This window comes from Lissotriton helveticus, chromosome 3_1, assembly GCF_964261635.1.
Source record: "Lissotriton helveticus chromosome 3_1, aLisHel1.1, whole genome shotgun sequence".
Classification (NCBI taxonomy): domain Eukaryota; kingdom Metazoa; phylum Chordata; class Amphibia; order Caudata; family Salamandridae; genus Lissotriton; species Lissotriton helveticus.
The window spans coordinates 1,092,322,087-1,092,340,246 of record NC_136061.1 but is presented as its reverse complement, the minus strand read 5'-3'; the positions used below and the strand labels follow the sequence as shown (position 1 = coordinate 1,092,340,246).

At 45.2% G+C, this 18,160-nt stretch overlaps 1 protein-coding gene across 1 annotated transcript in view; it reads left to right on the top strand.

Moving 5' to 3' along the window:
- PSMD14 (proteasome 26S subunit, non-ATPase 14) overlaps nt 1-17,180 on the top strand; it is a 498,726-nt gene extending 481,546 nt beyond the window's left edge. Inside the window, exon 11 of the mRNA XM_078681663.1 lies at nt 16,760-17,180. Within this exon, the coding sequence (XP_078537789.1) occupies nt 16,760-16,858 (99 nt within the window). The 3' untranslated portion in view covers nt 16,859-17,180. The remainder of the gene's footprint in view (nt 1-16,759) is intronic.
- The last annotated feature ends 980 nt before the right edge of the window (nt 17,181-18,160 follow it).

Below are 18,160 nucleotides of genomic sequence, written 5' to 3'. Positions count from 1 at the left end.
TCTCCTACTAGAGGGCTGTGAACATATAATGACCTGTATGGTTAAGATCAAAGGATTATTATCGCTCACAGAGTTAGTTTGAATACAAAGGTCACGATTATTTATGAACATATTAAATTAACTTATAAAGTGATCAGTTATTGACCGAGCTCCTCTCCCAATAAATGTTGAGGAGTTAACGTATGATTCCTGCCTTGGTCTATTTGGCTTAGAGTGTGCTTAGCCATTATAGTGTTCAAACGTTCGCCATAAGAGTTAATGTGGAAAATTAGTTAATCTGTCACCCACTAACCAAGTGTACTCAACATACTTCCTTGGGTGGAAAGGGACGCATAAAGATATTAAAGTCCTCTGCCCAAATACTAAAAGGGTTATTTGTCTCAAAGTGTATGAAGCGATCTAGATCTTTTCCTAAAGCTGTAATCATCTCACCTTTTGTATTATCAAATATGTTATCATAAACCTTTATGATCAATAAGTCGGGACTTCCTTTTACCATTAATAATAAAAATTTATAAAAAGGAGACGCTGTAAATTTCTTGGAAATTAGAAAAGGAAATAACATTGAGACCAGGACAGTGAGACTGCCCTTTGCTCTTCCTCCACTGTTGAAATAGCTGGGGTAACTACCGATATGAAGCCCTCAATATATAATTGGTTCATGAGGTTTACTGAATACATATTATGTGTGCTGGTGTTATATGTATCTGCCAGTCTATTGTAGATACTTTCCCTGCAATACCTGCCACATTTTATGAAATAATTATGACATCCATAAGTGACTTGTTGTGATCAGTGCCTGAATGTGGTAGTCGGCACTACAAACTAGTGTCAAGGTGTATGGTAGTATTTGTCTGTACTCCCCACTTGTTTGACTTTTAGATTCTGTAGGAAAAATAAATCTGTATTCCCCCACACATTCCAGGGGACAAATCTATTAAATGTACTGAGTCTCAAATATCGGTTTAGCCCTGATAACCGATTCTCATATTTCTCCTTCAAAATGTTATAAAAGAAACCTAAAGGCACAACTTAAATTTTACTGTAGAATTAACAATTTTGCACTTGAGAAGCAGATAACATTGACAATAACGGTTCACAAAATGAGAATGAAAATTATTAACAATTTAGGCATAAGGTGTGGATTTCTTAGATGTGCCGACCAACTGTACTCTCCTCGCCATCAAAATTTCGTTATTTAGTATCTGGGTAAGTCCAACCCTCCGTGACAGCCAAAGAACTGACTTATTTCTTAAGTCCCTCCATGTTTCTGGTCTAGAAGAATGAGGAAGTGGGACTCCTTTCAATACTATGACATAGGGAGAACACCATGAGGTCACAGAGGAGGATTATTGCATTTAATATGTAGCGGTTTGAACAAACCTATTCCTATATGTCTCTGTAAATTCAGTAGTTTTTACGGGTTCCTTATTGTGAGTGACAGTCGTGCCCCATAGAGCTGACTGGTATAGTTTTGGACAAGTCCAATGACTCATAGTCCTCAAGTTTTCTCCTCAAAAGATTTAGTGTTGATTTCATAAGCTGCTCCAGGAAGTAAAATTTATCAGGCAAGGGCTTAACAAATAAATCAAGGTCAGTGCCATTAATTTCCTTTTGGGTCATGATCTCCCTCTTATCCCTTGCGCCAAAGCTATCCGAAACAGGTCTGAAGCCAGAGAGAGAGAGAGACATTGAGCAAACAGATCTTGTTGTGCAGGATGCAAACTTATGCTATAGAAGAAGAAGCGGTGAAAGCACTTAGTGAGGAACTTATAACACAGGGGTTACCCGTTAGTTTCTTAGGTGATACAGTGTGGGGTACACCTATTGCCATTGCACCCTGCCCATCTAACGGAACTGGAGAGGGGGTCAATAAAGCCTCATTTACAGCATGTTGTGTGGCTACCAGCTGTTCCTCAAAAATAACAATGTTATTGTTTAGTAAATCCGTTGTTCCCGAGAGGAGTTTAGTAATTAGGTTTGAATATAAGTCATCCTTACCGGATAGCCTCTGTGATTTTTCTTTTGATGATAGTAGTAGATAGACATAGAGAGAGATTTAGTCAGAAAACTACTCCTAAGAGGGGTGGCCCAACCCAGTCTCAGTCAGCTGGACTTGACCCTGTCATAGCCCAGGCCCGTGCCCACAGAGCGGTATAGTTCTGTAGTAGGGGATCTCTGTGTATAGTCATAATCTAGTGAATAGTCCCGCCCATGTGCGTGGACCCCGGAGCAATCAAAAATAATCTCATAGTGTCAAAAAATGCAGAAAGGCATAGACACTTAAGAGAGAATTTAAAGACAGATAATGCAGCCTAAAAAGGCTACACTGTCCAGTACTTCAACTAGAAATTCCACCATAAAATCCACAAAACCGCAAAAGCCTGTACAGATTTCCCTTGCTTTACCAGCAAAATCCCTCAGGAATGATAGAGAGAAGAACCTGGACAGACAAGCCCCATAGGCTGCCATTATGTGGCTCAAAACAGGATACTGTGCCTTTAAGAGAATATTCCAGAACCTTCTCCCAGTATCCCAGAATGCATAGCAGGTCCAACTTAGTTTCAGTTCTTTTTTCCGGCTCCTGCAAGCAGGACCCTGGAGCATTGAGCTCTCCCTTTTCAAGGGTTTTGTTGGTGTTTTTTCACTAAATTCGATTTTGTGTACTTTTAAAGTACTTTGGTGACTTTCTTCTTGGTTTTCTGCACTCTTTTGTTGTCAATAATGCCTTCATTATTTGACAAATGCCCGGAGTGCTCCAGGAAGAAGGCCAAGTCAGACCCCCATGAGGTGTGTATCCTCTGCCTTCCCTCTTCCCACATCCCAGAGGAGTGTGTGATCTGTAGAGGCTTCTCTGGCAGGACCCTGAAGGACAGGAGGAAGATCAGACTTCAGGGGCTTGAAGAAAGAAGACTGAAGGCTCAAGGTGGGTCTGGAGGGGCTTCTACTGCCCGTGCTGAGGCCTCTGGGGGCTCCCCAGGGGCAGGAAGTCCAGCAAACGTCCAAGGTCTCCATCTGGGTCGGTTGCTCTGACCACGACGTCGAGAGGAAGGTCCACGGCCAGTTCCCGGTCTCCCCAGGGCTCTGGGTCGAGAAAACGTCGCACGTCGACGTCGAGGGACTTACACAGGCCGCCGTCGAACCCGGTGTCGATTTCCTCGTCGTCTGCGTCGAGTGGACGGCATCGGAGGGCCCGGCGTCGGCGCTCGCCGTCGAGGCGGCACCGCCGTTCGCCGTCGAGGACATCATCGTCGTCGAGGGGATCCTCGTCGTCGAGGGGATCCTCGTCGTCGAGGACGGCGAGGTCGCCGTCAAGGTGTAAGAGGTCTCCGGCGCTGAAGAAGTCGACGTCGAGGCGCTCGAAGGGGTCGACGTCGAGGCGATCGAAGAGGTCGACCTCGAGGCGATCGAAGAGGTCGTCGTCGAGGCGGTCGAGGTCGCCGTCGAGGCACCAGCGCCCGTCGTCGAGGTTTAGAGGTTCGTCCATCTGGTCGGGGTCGACGTCGAGGCATGGACGCCGGTCGACGCCGAGGAGTGCGAAACGGTCGACGCCGAAGGGCCGCTCGACGTCGAAGGAACCACGGTCGACGTCTGAACACCGGTCTTCAGCGTCAGGGGGTCGTAAGGACAGGCCGAGGACTGTGGGGGGCTCCCCTCAGTCAGAACAGGATGGTGGCTCGCCGGGAACGGCGTATTCAGAGGTGTATACACCAAGGAAGACTGTTATACAGCCTCCTCCTCCTCCTTTGCCTAGAGGGCCTCCTCCGAGGGCTTCGACCCCTCCTCCGTTGCCTCCTCTACCTGCTCTTCCGTCAGGGCCGCAGACCCCGGTGCCGGGTGCTCCTCCTCCGGTTCCACCGAGATCGGTGTCGATGCCCAGACTTCCGACACCTCCGAAGAAGACTCCTAAGTCGAAGGTTCCTCCTAAGCCCAAGACGTCTGACCTGGGGAAGCCGGCGGAGCGTCCCAGACCCAGGAGATCGAGGTCACGCTCAGGGAGAAGGGACAGATCTAGGAGTGGACACGGATCCTTCTCGAGATCCAGACATCGCCATAGGAGGCATCGGTCCAGGTCCCGTTCGGCCTCTGGGACCCGTTCATATTCGCCTACTTTGTCGGATTCACCGGAGACGAGAGTGTTTCCGATAGATGACATTGGCACGTTCCAGTAGGTTCTCCTGAGAGGGGCGGCGAAGTTGGGGATCAAGGTGACGGCCCCTACGCCCACTACTTCTGTGATCTTCGAGACTTTGCACACGAAGCACCTGTCTCGCCCCCTACTGCCTTTGGTGCCGGGACTGGTCGAGCCGGCTGAACAGCTCTTCCTTACGCCGGCGGTGGTGAAAGCTGCTCCCTCCAGGCTTGTCAAGAAGTACAGGGCTCCAGAGTCGGACCCGGCCTTCTTGCGGAAGGACCCAGTGCCCGATTCAGTGATTGTGACGGCGGCTCGGAAACTACATGCTACCTCCCCGTCCTCCACTGTGCCTCCGGATAAGGAGAGCCGCTGGATTGACTCAGCTGGACGGAAGGCGTGTGGGACGTCTTCCACGACGATGAAGGCCTCCAGTGACTCGCCGTTGTTGGGACGGTACGACCGTGCACTGTGGGATTCCATGGAACAGTTTGCGGACCTTGTCCCGCGGGACAGGAAAGAGGACTTCATGGAGATCGTCCAGGAAGGGATGCTGGTTTCGAACCAGGCCATCAGTGCCGCGGCGGATATCTCCCTGCTGGCCGCGCATGGATACTGCCACGGTATCAATCAGAGACGCCATGCTTGGCTCCGGCTGACATCGCTCAAGCCTGAAGCGCAACAACGAGTGGCTAATCTGCCGTTTTCCGGCGAAACCCTCTTCGGGAAACACGCAGATGACGAAATGGCCAGGATGAAGGCCGAGGCTGAAACCCTGACGGCTGTGGGCTTGGAGAAGCCGAAAGAGAAGAAACCCTACCGCCAGTTCCAACGGCGGTTGGGGTCGCAGGGTAGAGGAAGGGGCCAGTCTTCTGGGCAACAGCAGCAGCAGCAATACAGAAGACCCTTCCAGAAACATCAGAGGGGTAGAGGTGGACAGCAGTCCTCTACCGCGAACAAGGGCCCGGCTGGGTCTCGCCCCTGAGCGGTTACTTCCCCTTCATCCGTTACCCGCTCCGGTGGGGGGAAGCGTTCAATTTTTTCTGGCAAAGTGGAGAAAAATTACTCGGGACAAGTGGGTGCTGAATATTGTTTGCAATGGATACAGTCTTCGGTTCATCAGCCCTCCTCCATCGATTCCTCCGGTCAGCTCGCAGTATCAACTGCGCGAGCTCCAGGCGGAGGCCGACGTCCTTCTAAGGAAAAGGGCGATAGAAGATGTACCTCTGTCTCAAAGAGGAAGAGGTCTGTACTCCCGGTTCTTTCTGGTCCGAAAAAAGGACAAGAACGAGTTCAGGCCCATTCTGGACTTGCGACAGGCAAACAAATGGATTCGCAGAGAAAAGTTTTGCATCCTGTCGTTGCATCAGATTTATCCTCAGCTGCAACGGGGAGACTGGCTTTGCGCCATAGACCTGTAAGATGCGTACTTCCATGTGCCCATTGCACACAAACACCGGAAGTTCCTGCAATTTCAAGTCGGCACCAATCACTATCAGTACACGGTACTTCCGTTCGGGCTGAAGTCTGCAACCCGGACGTTTTCGAAGTGCATGGCAGTGGTAGCGGCACACCTGCGGAAGAACAAGGTGTTTGTCTACCCATACCGGGACGATTGGTTGATCAAGGCCTCCTCCTTCTCGGAAGCTCAAGCACACTTCCAGAAGACGTGCGTTCTCTTGAACAAGCTGGGGTTGCACATCAACATGTCCAAGTCTGTCCCGACTCCGGTCCAGTGCATCCAGTACTTGGGACCCTCCATCGATACGCTGTCGGCAAGCGTGTCTCCCTCGGAAGAGCGAAGTTTTTCACTTCTTCGGAAGGCTCCGGCTCTCTTGTCCGCTCCATCCACGACAGTGAGGACGGTGTCTTCTCTGCTGGGATCGATGGCTTCTTGCATCTTCCTGACGCCACATGCACGGCTGCATATGAGACCGCTGCAGGAGTGCTTGGAAGATCAGTGGGACCAGAGGAGAGGCTCTTGGGACGACAAGATACGACTGTCTCTGCATGCTCTTCAGTCTCTGAAGTGGTGGTGTTCAGCGGAGAATCTCCTCAGAGGGGTTTCCTTCCACAAGGACATTCCTACTCAGACTATCGTGACGGATGCTTCTCTCCTGGGATGGGGAGCGCACTCCGGAGATCTGCAGATTCAAGGGATGTGGTCCCCGTAGGAGTCCACGTACCACATCAATTTCCTGGAACTCAGGGCTGTTCACTTGGCACTGAAGGCTTTTCAACCGTCCTTCCGGACCAACCTCAACAAGCAGGGGGGCTCGAGATCACGCACTCTGTCTCAGGAGGCGCAGGCGATCTGGCATTGGCTTCTGGCTCGAGGACTCTCGATAACGGCCACTCATCTGCCAGGTGTGCAGAATGTTCAGGCAGACGAGCTGAGCAGATTGATTCAGGAAAATCACGAGTGGGTCATAAACGACGAAGTACTAGGAGAAGTCTTCGCAAGGTGGGGCACTCCAGAGGTAGATCTGTTCGCCACCGCCGAAAACAGCAAATGCCGAGACTTCGCCTCCAGGTACTACCAGCCGGGGACGCTGGGGAGCGCGTTATGGATCAACTGGTCGAACAGCTTTCTGTACGCTTTTCCACCCATTCCCCTGATTCCAGCGGTTCTCATCAAGCTCTCCCAATCCAGGGCGAAGATGATTCTGATTGCCCCGGAATGGCCCAGACAGTGGTGGTTCACGGACCTGCTTCACCGGTCTCTCCTTCCTCACATGAAGCTGCCGTGCAGGCCGGACCTTCTCACGAAGGTCGGGGGGCGGATGGTGCACCCCAACCTCTCGTCTTTGAGTTTGGCGGCATGGCTCCTGAAATAGTGCAATATGGCCATTTGAATTTCCCAGCGGATTGTATGGACATACTGAAGGAGGCTAAGCGACCTTCCACTCGGACTTCTTATGCTTACAAGTGGAAGAGGTTTTGCATCTGGTGCAAGTCTAAGAACTATGACCCTACGACATGCAAGGAAGATGTCATCCTTCCATATCTGCTACATTTGGCGCAGTCTGGCCTTAATGTCCATTCCATTAAGGTTCATCTGGCTGCTTTGACTGCCTACAGGAAATGCCCTTCACAGACTTCCTTCTTTCAGATCCCTGTGATCAAAGATTTTTTGGAAGGCTTGAAGAAAGTGTTCCCTCCTGTCAGGCTTCCTTCGCCTTCATGGGACTTGAATGTGGTGCTGTCCAGATTGATGAAGTAGCCTTTTGAACCTATTCATAAGGCTTCGTTGCAGCACCTGTCCTGGAAGGCGGCGTTCCTCGTGGCCATTACATCGGCCCGCAGGGTGAGTGAAATTCAGGCGTTGTGTTGCCAAGAACCTTATACTGTATTTCATGCTGCTAAGGTTGTTATGCGTACTCACCCTAAGTTTCTTCCCAAGGTTGTCTCTGATTTTCATATCAATCAGACTATATCTTTACCTACGTTCTTTCAGAATCCTTCATCTCCAGCGGAAAGGTCTTTGCATTCCCTGGATGTTAGGAGGGTGCTGAAATTTTATCTGGATAAAACCAGGGATATTCGTAGGTCAGACCAATTGTTCATCAATTATGGATCTGTCAGGACGGGTCTTGCGACCTCTAAGCAGTCTATCTCTAGGTGGATTGTGTCCTGCATACAACTGTGTTACCAAAAAGCTAATAAGACCTTAGGAGGTAAGCCTAAGGCTCATTCCACCAGGGGCAAGGCTGCCACGACAGCGTTGCTCCGTAATGTTCCGATTGCAGAAATCTGCAAGGCGGCCACTTGGAAGTCGGTTCATACCTTTGCTAAGCATTACTGCCTGGACACTGATGCCAGGGCAGACGCTCAGGTTGGGCAGGCTTCGCTGCGAAATCTGTTCGCACAGTAGTGGCGTTAATTCTCTTTTCTCCACCGCCGCTTTGGTGTGGGGATGGGCTTGCCATTCTATTCACTAGATTATGACTATACACAGAGATCCCCTACTACAGAAGGAGTAGTTTCTGTCCTGTAACTCCAGTTCTGTAGTAGGGGTATCTCTGTTATAGTCATAAGCGCCCTCCCTCCTCCCCGGTGGAGAGAGACATGTTCCTTTATGGAATGCTACAGGTCTGGCGTGTTACGCCTTCAAAAAGAACTGAAACTAAGTTGGACCTGCTATGCATTCTGGGATACTGGGAGAAGGTTCTGGAAGATTCTCTTAAAGGCACAGTATCCTGTTTTGAGCCACATAATGGCAGCCTATGGGGCTTGTCTGTCCAGGTTCTTCTCTCTATCATTCCTGAGGGATTTTGCTGGTAAAGCAAGGGAAATCTGTACAGGCTTTTGCTGTTTTGTGGATTTTATGGTGGAATTTCTAGTTGAAGTACTGGACAGTGTAGCCTTTTTAGGCTGCATTATCTGTCTTTAAATTCTCTCTTAAGTGTCTATGCCTTTCTGCATTTTTTGACACTATGAGATTATTTTTGATTGCTCCAGGGTCCACGCACATGGGCGGGACTATTCACTAGATTATGACTATAACAGAGATACCCCTACTACAGAACTGGAGTTACAGGACAGAAACTACTCCCTCTATGCTGTTTGTAGGGTGTCCCTGCTTCAGTAGTCCTTGGAATTCTTGGCTTCATAGTGCTGATGACAGTAGCCAGGAGGAGCTCCAGCTTCTACTTCAAAAGTGTGTCCCGCACAGCAGGAAAGCACAATGCTATTTGTAGCTCGTCTAGTCTTCAGTGGCCCTTTGAATTCTGGATTTCTTAGTACTGGTGACAATGTATAGTGCGTCTGGTGCAGTGGGGAAGCGCAGTGCTATTTGTAACGCCACTCTCCTTCAATAGCCCTTTGAATTCTGGGTTTCTTAACCCTGTGCAGGTGACAATGGTCAAAGGAGACTCCTGCTCCTACTCCCAATAGCGAGTCCTGAGCAACATGGGAGCATGATGCTATATGTAGCGCCTCCGTCCTTCCGTAGCCCTTGGAGTGCTGGACTTCACAGTGCTGGTAACAATGGAGAAAAGGAGCTCCTGCTCCTACAGCACTTCCTCAAGTCAAAACTACATCAATATGCAGGTGACCCTCAATTAGCAGATTCAAGACTTCATCAATCTGCAGTTCAGAATTGAAAGTTACAAAATCGGATCAGGGATCGCTTGCAAATCCAATAACAAACTTCATCCAGAGCTGAATATCAGTACTACAAGTGAAAGGATTCACACCTTCTCCTGCAACACCGCTGAAATAGTTTGCTTTTGTTGGATTCCTCACTGTTGATTATTCCTCTAAACCTATTAAGTAGCTCAGTCAACCACCTTTCTCTTCCATTCATTAAAAAGAAATCTTCCACCCATTAAATACCAATTAAAGACCTCCACTCATGCTACAGCTATATCTAGAATAGACTGTGGCAAAGCAAATACGGAGGTTCTATCGTCAATTGTACTAACCGCAGTAAAAGCAATAATTCACTCAGATGCACTATTGATATTGGAGAAGACGTTCGACAACATCTCCTCAGTTTTGAAGGATTTTCTCTGACTTCAGTTCGAAGAACTTATAGAATTTACTATAGTTGACCTTTAAAACAATACTCTTATGAAGACCAAGATACTTAGTCCATCTAATGACAATACTACCTGGAGCAAGAAGCCGCTGCATCTGAGAACGCTGAAATGTTAAACAACACAAACATTGAAGCGATTAATTATTGGTGTTTCAACAAGTATTAGGAACTCACTACAAGCTCAACCGAGAACGTTTCCGCATTAATTTTTTTGGGTAAATATTTTTATAAAAGTTTATGCAATTAACAGCCAGCAAAATAAGTAGCAGGGTACATCCATCAGAATTGAAGTGCACGAAAAAGGATAGGAAAGTCACAGCAGGTTTACAGTTGAAGCACTACAGTCCCATCCCACAGAAACTTACCTTCCCAACAGACACTGCTAAAATGGTAAATAATAGGTCTGCGGTGAACTAGTAGGCAACAGGTCTCTCCCCTTTAACATTACCTGATGTAATAGCTTTCGAAAAACTGAAATCCTACCTGTTCAAGTTATTAATTGAGATTGTTGTTGCTGTGGACTAGAGAATGAAGCAATTGCTATCTCTTTCTGCCATGTGCTACGTACTTTGAAACGTGTCCTTTTCAGGAGAAACTACTATGCACGCTTCTAAAATAACATTTAGAATTGAAAAGGGTTTCCGTGAAAAACAGAAATTGGTAGGAATTGAGCTCTGGATCTGCATCGAAGATGCACAGTGAAGAAAAGGAAATATGTCTTTGCTCAGAGTCGATCCCTACATGTAGCTCTGTTATCATGTCCAGGGTGGGACAGAGTCATGGCGGGTTCAAATGGTGCCACATATTGGTGTGCCAGACCTATTGTAAGAGTTTACAGTTCCAGTCTTGCACCTGGGAACATTCAGATATTGAGGAATCTACAGTTGGAAGTATCCATCACAACACATTACTGTTGCTTCATACATTTTAAACTGATTGGATCCGCAGCAAAACTGAAGAGCTCATCTCCATCTACATTTGAGTATTTTAAATTATTTGAATTCTCAGTTAGGTCTGCCTCTGTGCAGTTCAATCTTCAATGCTTAGGACAATTTGCACCTGTAGTTAAAGCTTACCAATTCCTTGTAGCAACCTAAGTTTTGAAGTATCTCTAAAATTAACAAATTCCCCAACCAAATTATAGAGACCGGAGAATACCACGTCACAGAAATGCCATGTATTTTTTCTCAATATGAGTTGAAAGTACACAGAGATAATGAATCTCCTGACTTCATCGTCCATACTTAACCACATTGGTGCTAAGGCAATTCCCGCTGGGTGCTGAACTCTCCAGATTTCCATTGTTCATGACAAGGTCAGCTCGTCATAAGCACAGCTCCAGTGTACTGCATGACGAGCTGACTTTGTCATGAGCATGGAAGGAGTTAATTGATCTGGATCTGGTACCACTTAACACTCATCTGTTCTATACACCTATGCATTGGAATACTTCTGTCATTCCATTACTCTCATTTTGGGGGTTCCCTTTCTCAATAAATTACATATTGCTAGGCATTTCCAGACCAACTATGTTTGCGGCCATATTTCCCAAGGTGGTATTTGTGAAAAATAATATTGGGGATTCGTCCACTGTACAGCACCGTGTTACAATATGTTTAAAAATCTTGATGTAGTGTACAGTCACCAATGGTTTCTTGTGCTTCCGCAGACTAAGGTTCCGATTACCCTCAGCATCAAGATAATTTGTTTATTAAAAAGCAGTAGACTGCTAGTGTGCTGCTTTACTTCTGATCCAAATTTTCCTAACCACATAATGTTTCAAGCTCTCAGACGCTCTTTCTTGGAAGAGATCCACCTGAGAATGTAGTATGTCTAGTCCCTCGTAGTTCTTTTCCCGACCCCTGCCTTTACTACTTTCTCCTACATGTCCTGACCCACGTCAGGCTTTGAGCGCTTTATGGACATTTAAATCGCTTTTATATTTTTTTATATGATAGATAAATGTCCCGGTACAGAGAGGCAGCAGACTCTTTTGAGATGGTGGAGTAATTCGCTTCCAAAAATATGCCTACTCTTGAAAACATTTAAATGTTACATGCAAATCAAAATCACATCCATATTTCAAGAGAGTATATGACAGCTGTATCAGACAGTGAAACGAAAACGATGCCAGCCACACTTAGACTGACATTCACTGATCCTGTCTTTGAAAATGAAAGACCTGGCAGGAAAGATTCTTTTGTAAGCTCTGTCATTAACCAATCCTGTAATGACCCCCAGGAATTCGATGTCTCTATTTTTTGTTTCTACAGACTAGGTTACGTGTCCAATAAACTCAGTGAAGCAATCTGAAGACCAGCAAACCATTCAATAATAACGCCATCAGCAAACACAAGCATATTGGGATTAAAACCAATTGGTATCAAACACAAGAGTTAAGGGACACAGGTGGGATGATATGATATGTGGTGTGAGGGATAGAGGGAACATATGAACCGGGTAACATCAGCACACATTGAACTCAAATCAGAAATCAAACTTTTAAAGTTTTACAGATCCTTCAAGGTCCCCATGTACCTGAGGAATAGAATGTACATTTTGTGTCGGTGGTAACAGGATAATGACTCTAGTAGCTATTGATTGGTTTATATTGGCTATAGCCACTCAAGGTATTGTTTGAGTCTGTGTGGGTGTGTGAGCATATACCATGGCATAGTTAGTATAGAATTTAGGGTGCATTCAAGACATTGCAGGGTAAAGAGGTTTCATATCAAAATGAGACAGTGTTCCACGGAACCCCTATTGGTGCACCAATAAATATGGCTGAAAACACTGGGCTTCCACAGTAAGGTACCAGTAGGCAGTAGCATATTAATTAGCTCTAATATATGGACAGCATTTTAGCTTATTTTCTTAACAGATCTTTATTTAGCTTTGTTGGTAGACAATACAAAAATATGTAGCATTTCATTTCGCGTCAGTTATAATTGGGTCAGTTAGATCTACATGTTCACTTTTAACCCATTAAATGGAGTTACCATGCATTCATATTATTTCACCAATTCTCTTAACCTGAATTTAATTTTAACTCCTTCGCTCCTCGCGATCGTTCTCTTCTACCCTGCCAAGCCCCCCTTTCTGCAACCACCCTCACTCCCCCTCCCCCCTCTTTGTATCCGTTCCCTGGTGCTAAGCGTTTTATCAGCTATTTGGGTCTTAGACCTCCATAACTTTTTGTCCACATAAGGTATCCACGCCTAATTTGAGTCCTTTCTTTCAAACATCCTGGGGATTCTAAAGGTATCAGGATTTGTGGATTACCCTGGAGGGGACCGAGAAACCAGCCAAAATACAGCTACTTTTTTTGGGGGGTACGGCAAGGGGGGAATGCTAAAGTTCTGCAGGAGAAAGTGTCTGATTTGGGTTTTTTCTGCAAATGGCATCAACAAAGGGTTTGCTGAATAAAATAACGTCTTCCCAGCTTTCAGAAACAGGCAGACATGAATCAGAAAAACACATTTTTCAACACAGTATTGGCATTTTTCTGGGAGGTAGCTCATTTTTTTCTATTTTTTGTGCTTTCAACCTTCTTCCAGTTAGTGGTGGATCCCAGAAAGCTATACATTTTTGAGAAGTAGGCAAAATTCTGAATTCAGCAAGGGGTCATTGTGTAAATCCTTCAAGGTTTCCCTATAAAAAGTAACAGTTGGAATACAAAAATATTGAAACTGAGTGAAGAAATCCAGCCATTTTTGTCTACGTTTTCATCTGTAACTTCTTCTTACTATGGCAGAGGTTTGAAAGCAATATACTGTTATATCCGCTGGATCCTTCTGGTTGTGGGGATATTATAGGGTTTGTAGGTTCTCCAAAAACCAGAAGTACCCAGAGCCAACAACAAAGCTGCACCTTACAATAGTTTTTCATTGTGTACCGACTGTCCTGCAGTGATCAATTATAAAGCATTCAAAAAGGGTATGAAGGAAATCTGTATTTCTGAAATATACACCAGATACCGAGCTTAGGAGCAGAGGTTGTTACTACATCTCTAAATTTTTGGATACCATCATACGCATGTGTTTCAGAGGATATTTTGTAAAATGTCTTTGTGCTTGCATTTGAAAGGTACAAACATAAAGATATTAAATTGATAATAACAAATGCTCTACTATTCTGTATTCACACGTCTCCCAATAAAAACCGGTACCCCACTTGTGTGGCTGGACCATGCACCTGCAACACAAAACACCCCAAAACGTGACCTAGAAGTCCTCATATTTCACCCACCAGAATGCTGGGTCTTTTAAAAGGTGGCGAGCTATGGATTTTGTGCCCCAGCTCCGTTGACACCCAGGGAAACCCTCTAACCAGCACATTTTTTAAAGCTAGACACCCAGACGAATTCATTGGGGGGGTGAATCGCATGACTCTCACCAGGTTTTTGTTACCCAGAAACCTGTGCAAAGCTCAAACCTTGCCTACAAACAATTTTGTTTTGCATTTCTTGAGGAAAAGTTCTGGAATGCCGAGAATAACTGTGCCTCACTTGTGTGGATAGGCAAAGAGCCTGCGCCATGAACAGGTGCCAAACGCAACATAGACAAATTGCATTTTTCCACTAAAAATCGATGTGTATTTTGCAATGTGGCTAGCTGTGGATTTTAGGCTCCATGTCAACCGGCTCCTAGAGTAACGTACCAAATCAGCACATTTTTGAAAACGACACACCCGGGGGAGTCCAGGGTGAGATGACTTGTGTGGCTCTTAGCAGTTTTTTTTTTATCCTGAATTCCCTACAAAGCTTAAACTTTGCCTAATAATATAGATTTTCCTTGCATTTCCTTGAGGAACAGTCCTGGAGTCTGCAGACAGCAACACATTTCCTACCACCCAGCGTTCCTCCAGGTCTCCTGATAAAAATTATACCTCACTTGTGTGGGTGGGCCAAGTGCCTGCGACAGAGAAGGGCCCAAAAGGTGTAGTGATTTAAAATTTGTTTTTTCATTTTATACGTTTTTAGGCTGACTCTGCTTTAGGCACCCACATAAGTAAAGCATACATTTTATCGTAAGACCTGGGGGAACACTGGGTGGTAGGAAATTTGTGCCAGCCCTGTGATCCCTCAACAGTCCAACACAAAAATGTGCGCGAAATGTGACTTTTTAGCTAAACTTCTTGTTTGCTGGGGAGTTTTGGCACGAAAACATTGGGAGATCCATGCAAGCCCCACACCCCTGACATCCCCCGGGTGTCTAGTTTTCAGATTTCAGAAATGTATGGGTTTGGCAGGTTTCCCTAGATGGACGCCAAGTTCAGGACCAAAAACGCAGCTGCCTACCTTGCAAAACCAGGTTGTTTTGTGATAGAAAATGTAGATGTCTCCACAATACATTCTGGGCCCTTCCCTGTCGGGGGCCCGTAGCCCACCCACACAAGTGAGGTAGCATTTTTATCGGAAAACCTGAGGGAATGCTGGCTGATAGGAAATTCGTGTCTGCCCAGTGATCCCAAAACTTTTGCACACAGAAATGTGATGAAAATGTGACATTTTCCTAAATTTGAGGCTTGCAGGGGATTCTGAGTAAGAAAACGCTGTGGGATCCATGCAAGCCACACTTCCTTGGATTCCCCCCTATTTTCTAGTTTTCAGAAATGTCTGGGTTTGGTAGGTTTCCCGAAATGGCTGCCGAGTCCGGGACCAAGGACGCAGGTGCCCCCCCTTGGAAAACCAGATTGTTTTGTGATCGATAATTTCAATGTCTCCACAATACACTCTGGGCCCTTCTCTGGTACTTGGCCCACCCACACAGATGAGGTAGCAGTTGTATCTGGAGAACTGGGGGAACGCTGGCTGGGTGGAAATTTGAGCCGGTCCAGTCCTCCCACAACAGATATGTGAGTAGAAAATGTTTTGTCAAGGAATCAACTTTACTTCTGGGTAAGTAAACCTTGTGGGATTCATAACACATATTTCCTTAGTGACCACTTTCCAAAAAAAGATGAAAGGGCAGAAGGTGTTCTCTACAAAGATAGGAGTTTTTTTCCTTTATATCGTTAGTGCATACTGACGATATAAAGGAAAAAAACTCCAAAACATTACTGCACACCCATACACTAGTCAATCACAGGCATACTGTTTGCATTTGTCATGAAGGTTAGATATGGTTCATAAAACATCTTTATTCTCCAGTGACTTAATGAAATACAATCCACAAAAGTCATTGTTAATTATTTCAATACCAGATCAAAGAACCACTTACTTGCAGCTCATTAGCTGTAAAGCCACGTCAAGGCACCAACAGCTTTACAGTCCATTCCCGCTCCTTTCATGTGTTACACACAGAAAACCATTCATACTGCCAGCTTCGGGCCCAATACAGTACAACATTTACATTTACAAACCTTGCAACTCAGGAGCCCATCACTCTTATACGCCAACAGGACTAACACACTAATCACACAACCAAGCACCCAAACATCAGACAACATACCTCAAACAAGTCAATACACACACTGGCTACCAGCCACCAACAAACCGCCAGTCCATGCTCACTGCCAGCGAAGTGCCAGTCCATGCACACTGCCAACTGAATCCCCAGTTCAAACACACTATCAGCTAAACGTCAGTCTACACACATCTCCAGCCAAATGCCGCTGCTAACATAGCCATCCAAATGGCAGTACATGCAGACCATCAGCCGAACTTCACTTCACTTCATACACACAGAAACTTTTCCCGATGTTTAGTGGTTTTCTGCCTCATGGCCTAAAAATATGGCTGATCTGCCGTGCGGGCGTGGCGGGGGAGGGGGCAGAAAACGGCTAAAATATTGTCCCAATAATGGGGAGCGACCCATGCACAAGGGGCCATTCCTCACCATATCTATAACATCATCCCTAGTGTCTAGTAGTTGTCTTACCCTCTTGGAGTCAGATAGGCTGTAAGCTATGGACAGTTCTTAGATGAGTAAGTAGGTTTTTTTTTTTTACAGCTCAACAAATTTTCATTTTCCTTTGCTGTAGAAAATGTGCATGGCCCTATACATAAGTGGGGTCTGTTTACGTATGTTTGAGGCTTAAACATTTCTTATGTCTCTAAACTTGCTCATTATTTTTTGTTGTAGGATCCCAAACGCCATTTGGAAGAACACGTGGATGTTCTCATGACATCAAATATTGTTCAGTGTTTAGCAGCCATGCTGGATACAGTTGTATTTAAATAGTCAATTGAGAGTAAAAGACTAAGCAAAGCTTAATGTATTTGCCTTTTTCAAATATTGTGAGCTGGGGACTGCTGATGATTTATTTGGCTAAGTGGAAGACATCTGCCATCATTTGCAATTTGGGAGCAGCAGATAACACCTTTCAGTCTCTACTGTGCAATTACTTCATTTCCTGTGTGTCAGGGTCTCTGCAGTTTCCAAAGCATTTAAAGAAAATGTCAGATTACCCAACTTTTATTAACTTTCTACGAACAATTAGCAGTGAAACACTGTAGTACATATAATGTTGATTGTTACTGCATAATAAAAACATTTACACCTATATAGCCTCCTGAGTACTTGCTGTTTTGTTTTCCACCATTTGTTGGAATAGCTACAGTAACGTTTGCCAACACTTTGGAAACAATGTAAATAAGGAATGAGGTTTCCGTAGCAATTATGATTTTTTTAAGGAGTGAATGATAAATGTGATAATTGCATACAAATTAAACGTATTAATTTGCCAAGTTTTACTATAAACCAGAAAGCAAACATGATTCTGTTTGTTTGAACATTTAGATACTGTTGATATGCAATACCTCTGTTTTCCTGGAAACGCGCACTTGAAAAATTGTGCTTTTTTTTTTTTACCCCTGGAATTACAGATATATACTCTGTACTTAATGAATTCTTGTTATGTTGGACCTTAATTTAGGTTGAAGTTAATTGCCTTCTGGACCCTTGACACCTCTTAATTCTACCACAAGGTACAAAGAGCAATGCCTCGAATGGAATGGATCTGCACTCACACTTTCATTTAAATTGTTCTCAGTATTGTCTGTTGCTCATCCCTTCATCTGCCTCCATTTTAGGCTATTCAGTTTGATATTTACGTAAATAATTTCTGTGAAGGCATGTCACTTTTACAATGTTTCCGTGGTGAAGGCAGAGAAGTGTTGAATAGTTACTGACTCAAGCATGTGAATAAATCGCACGACTTCCGCTTTAAACCACATACACATGCACACTAATTGTCTTGTTCGAGGTCTTAGCGGATATGTCAAGGTACAAGTGGAAATAATTCTACATAGCTCTAACTTCGAAGAACCTCCTTTAATAAAATGCGGAGATTGTGTTTTTTTACGAGTCAGGTTTACAAGTAATGATCTTGGGCATTGCTCAGTAGCAATGAAACCTATATCCTTGAATGATAACTGACAGATGTAGCGCAAACGAAGCCTTCTATTTTATTCAATTGAACATTTATGCTCGTTTTTTGCATTGCTGATTGTTAGTTTATTAGTCATTAAAATCAACTAGCAC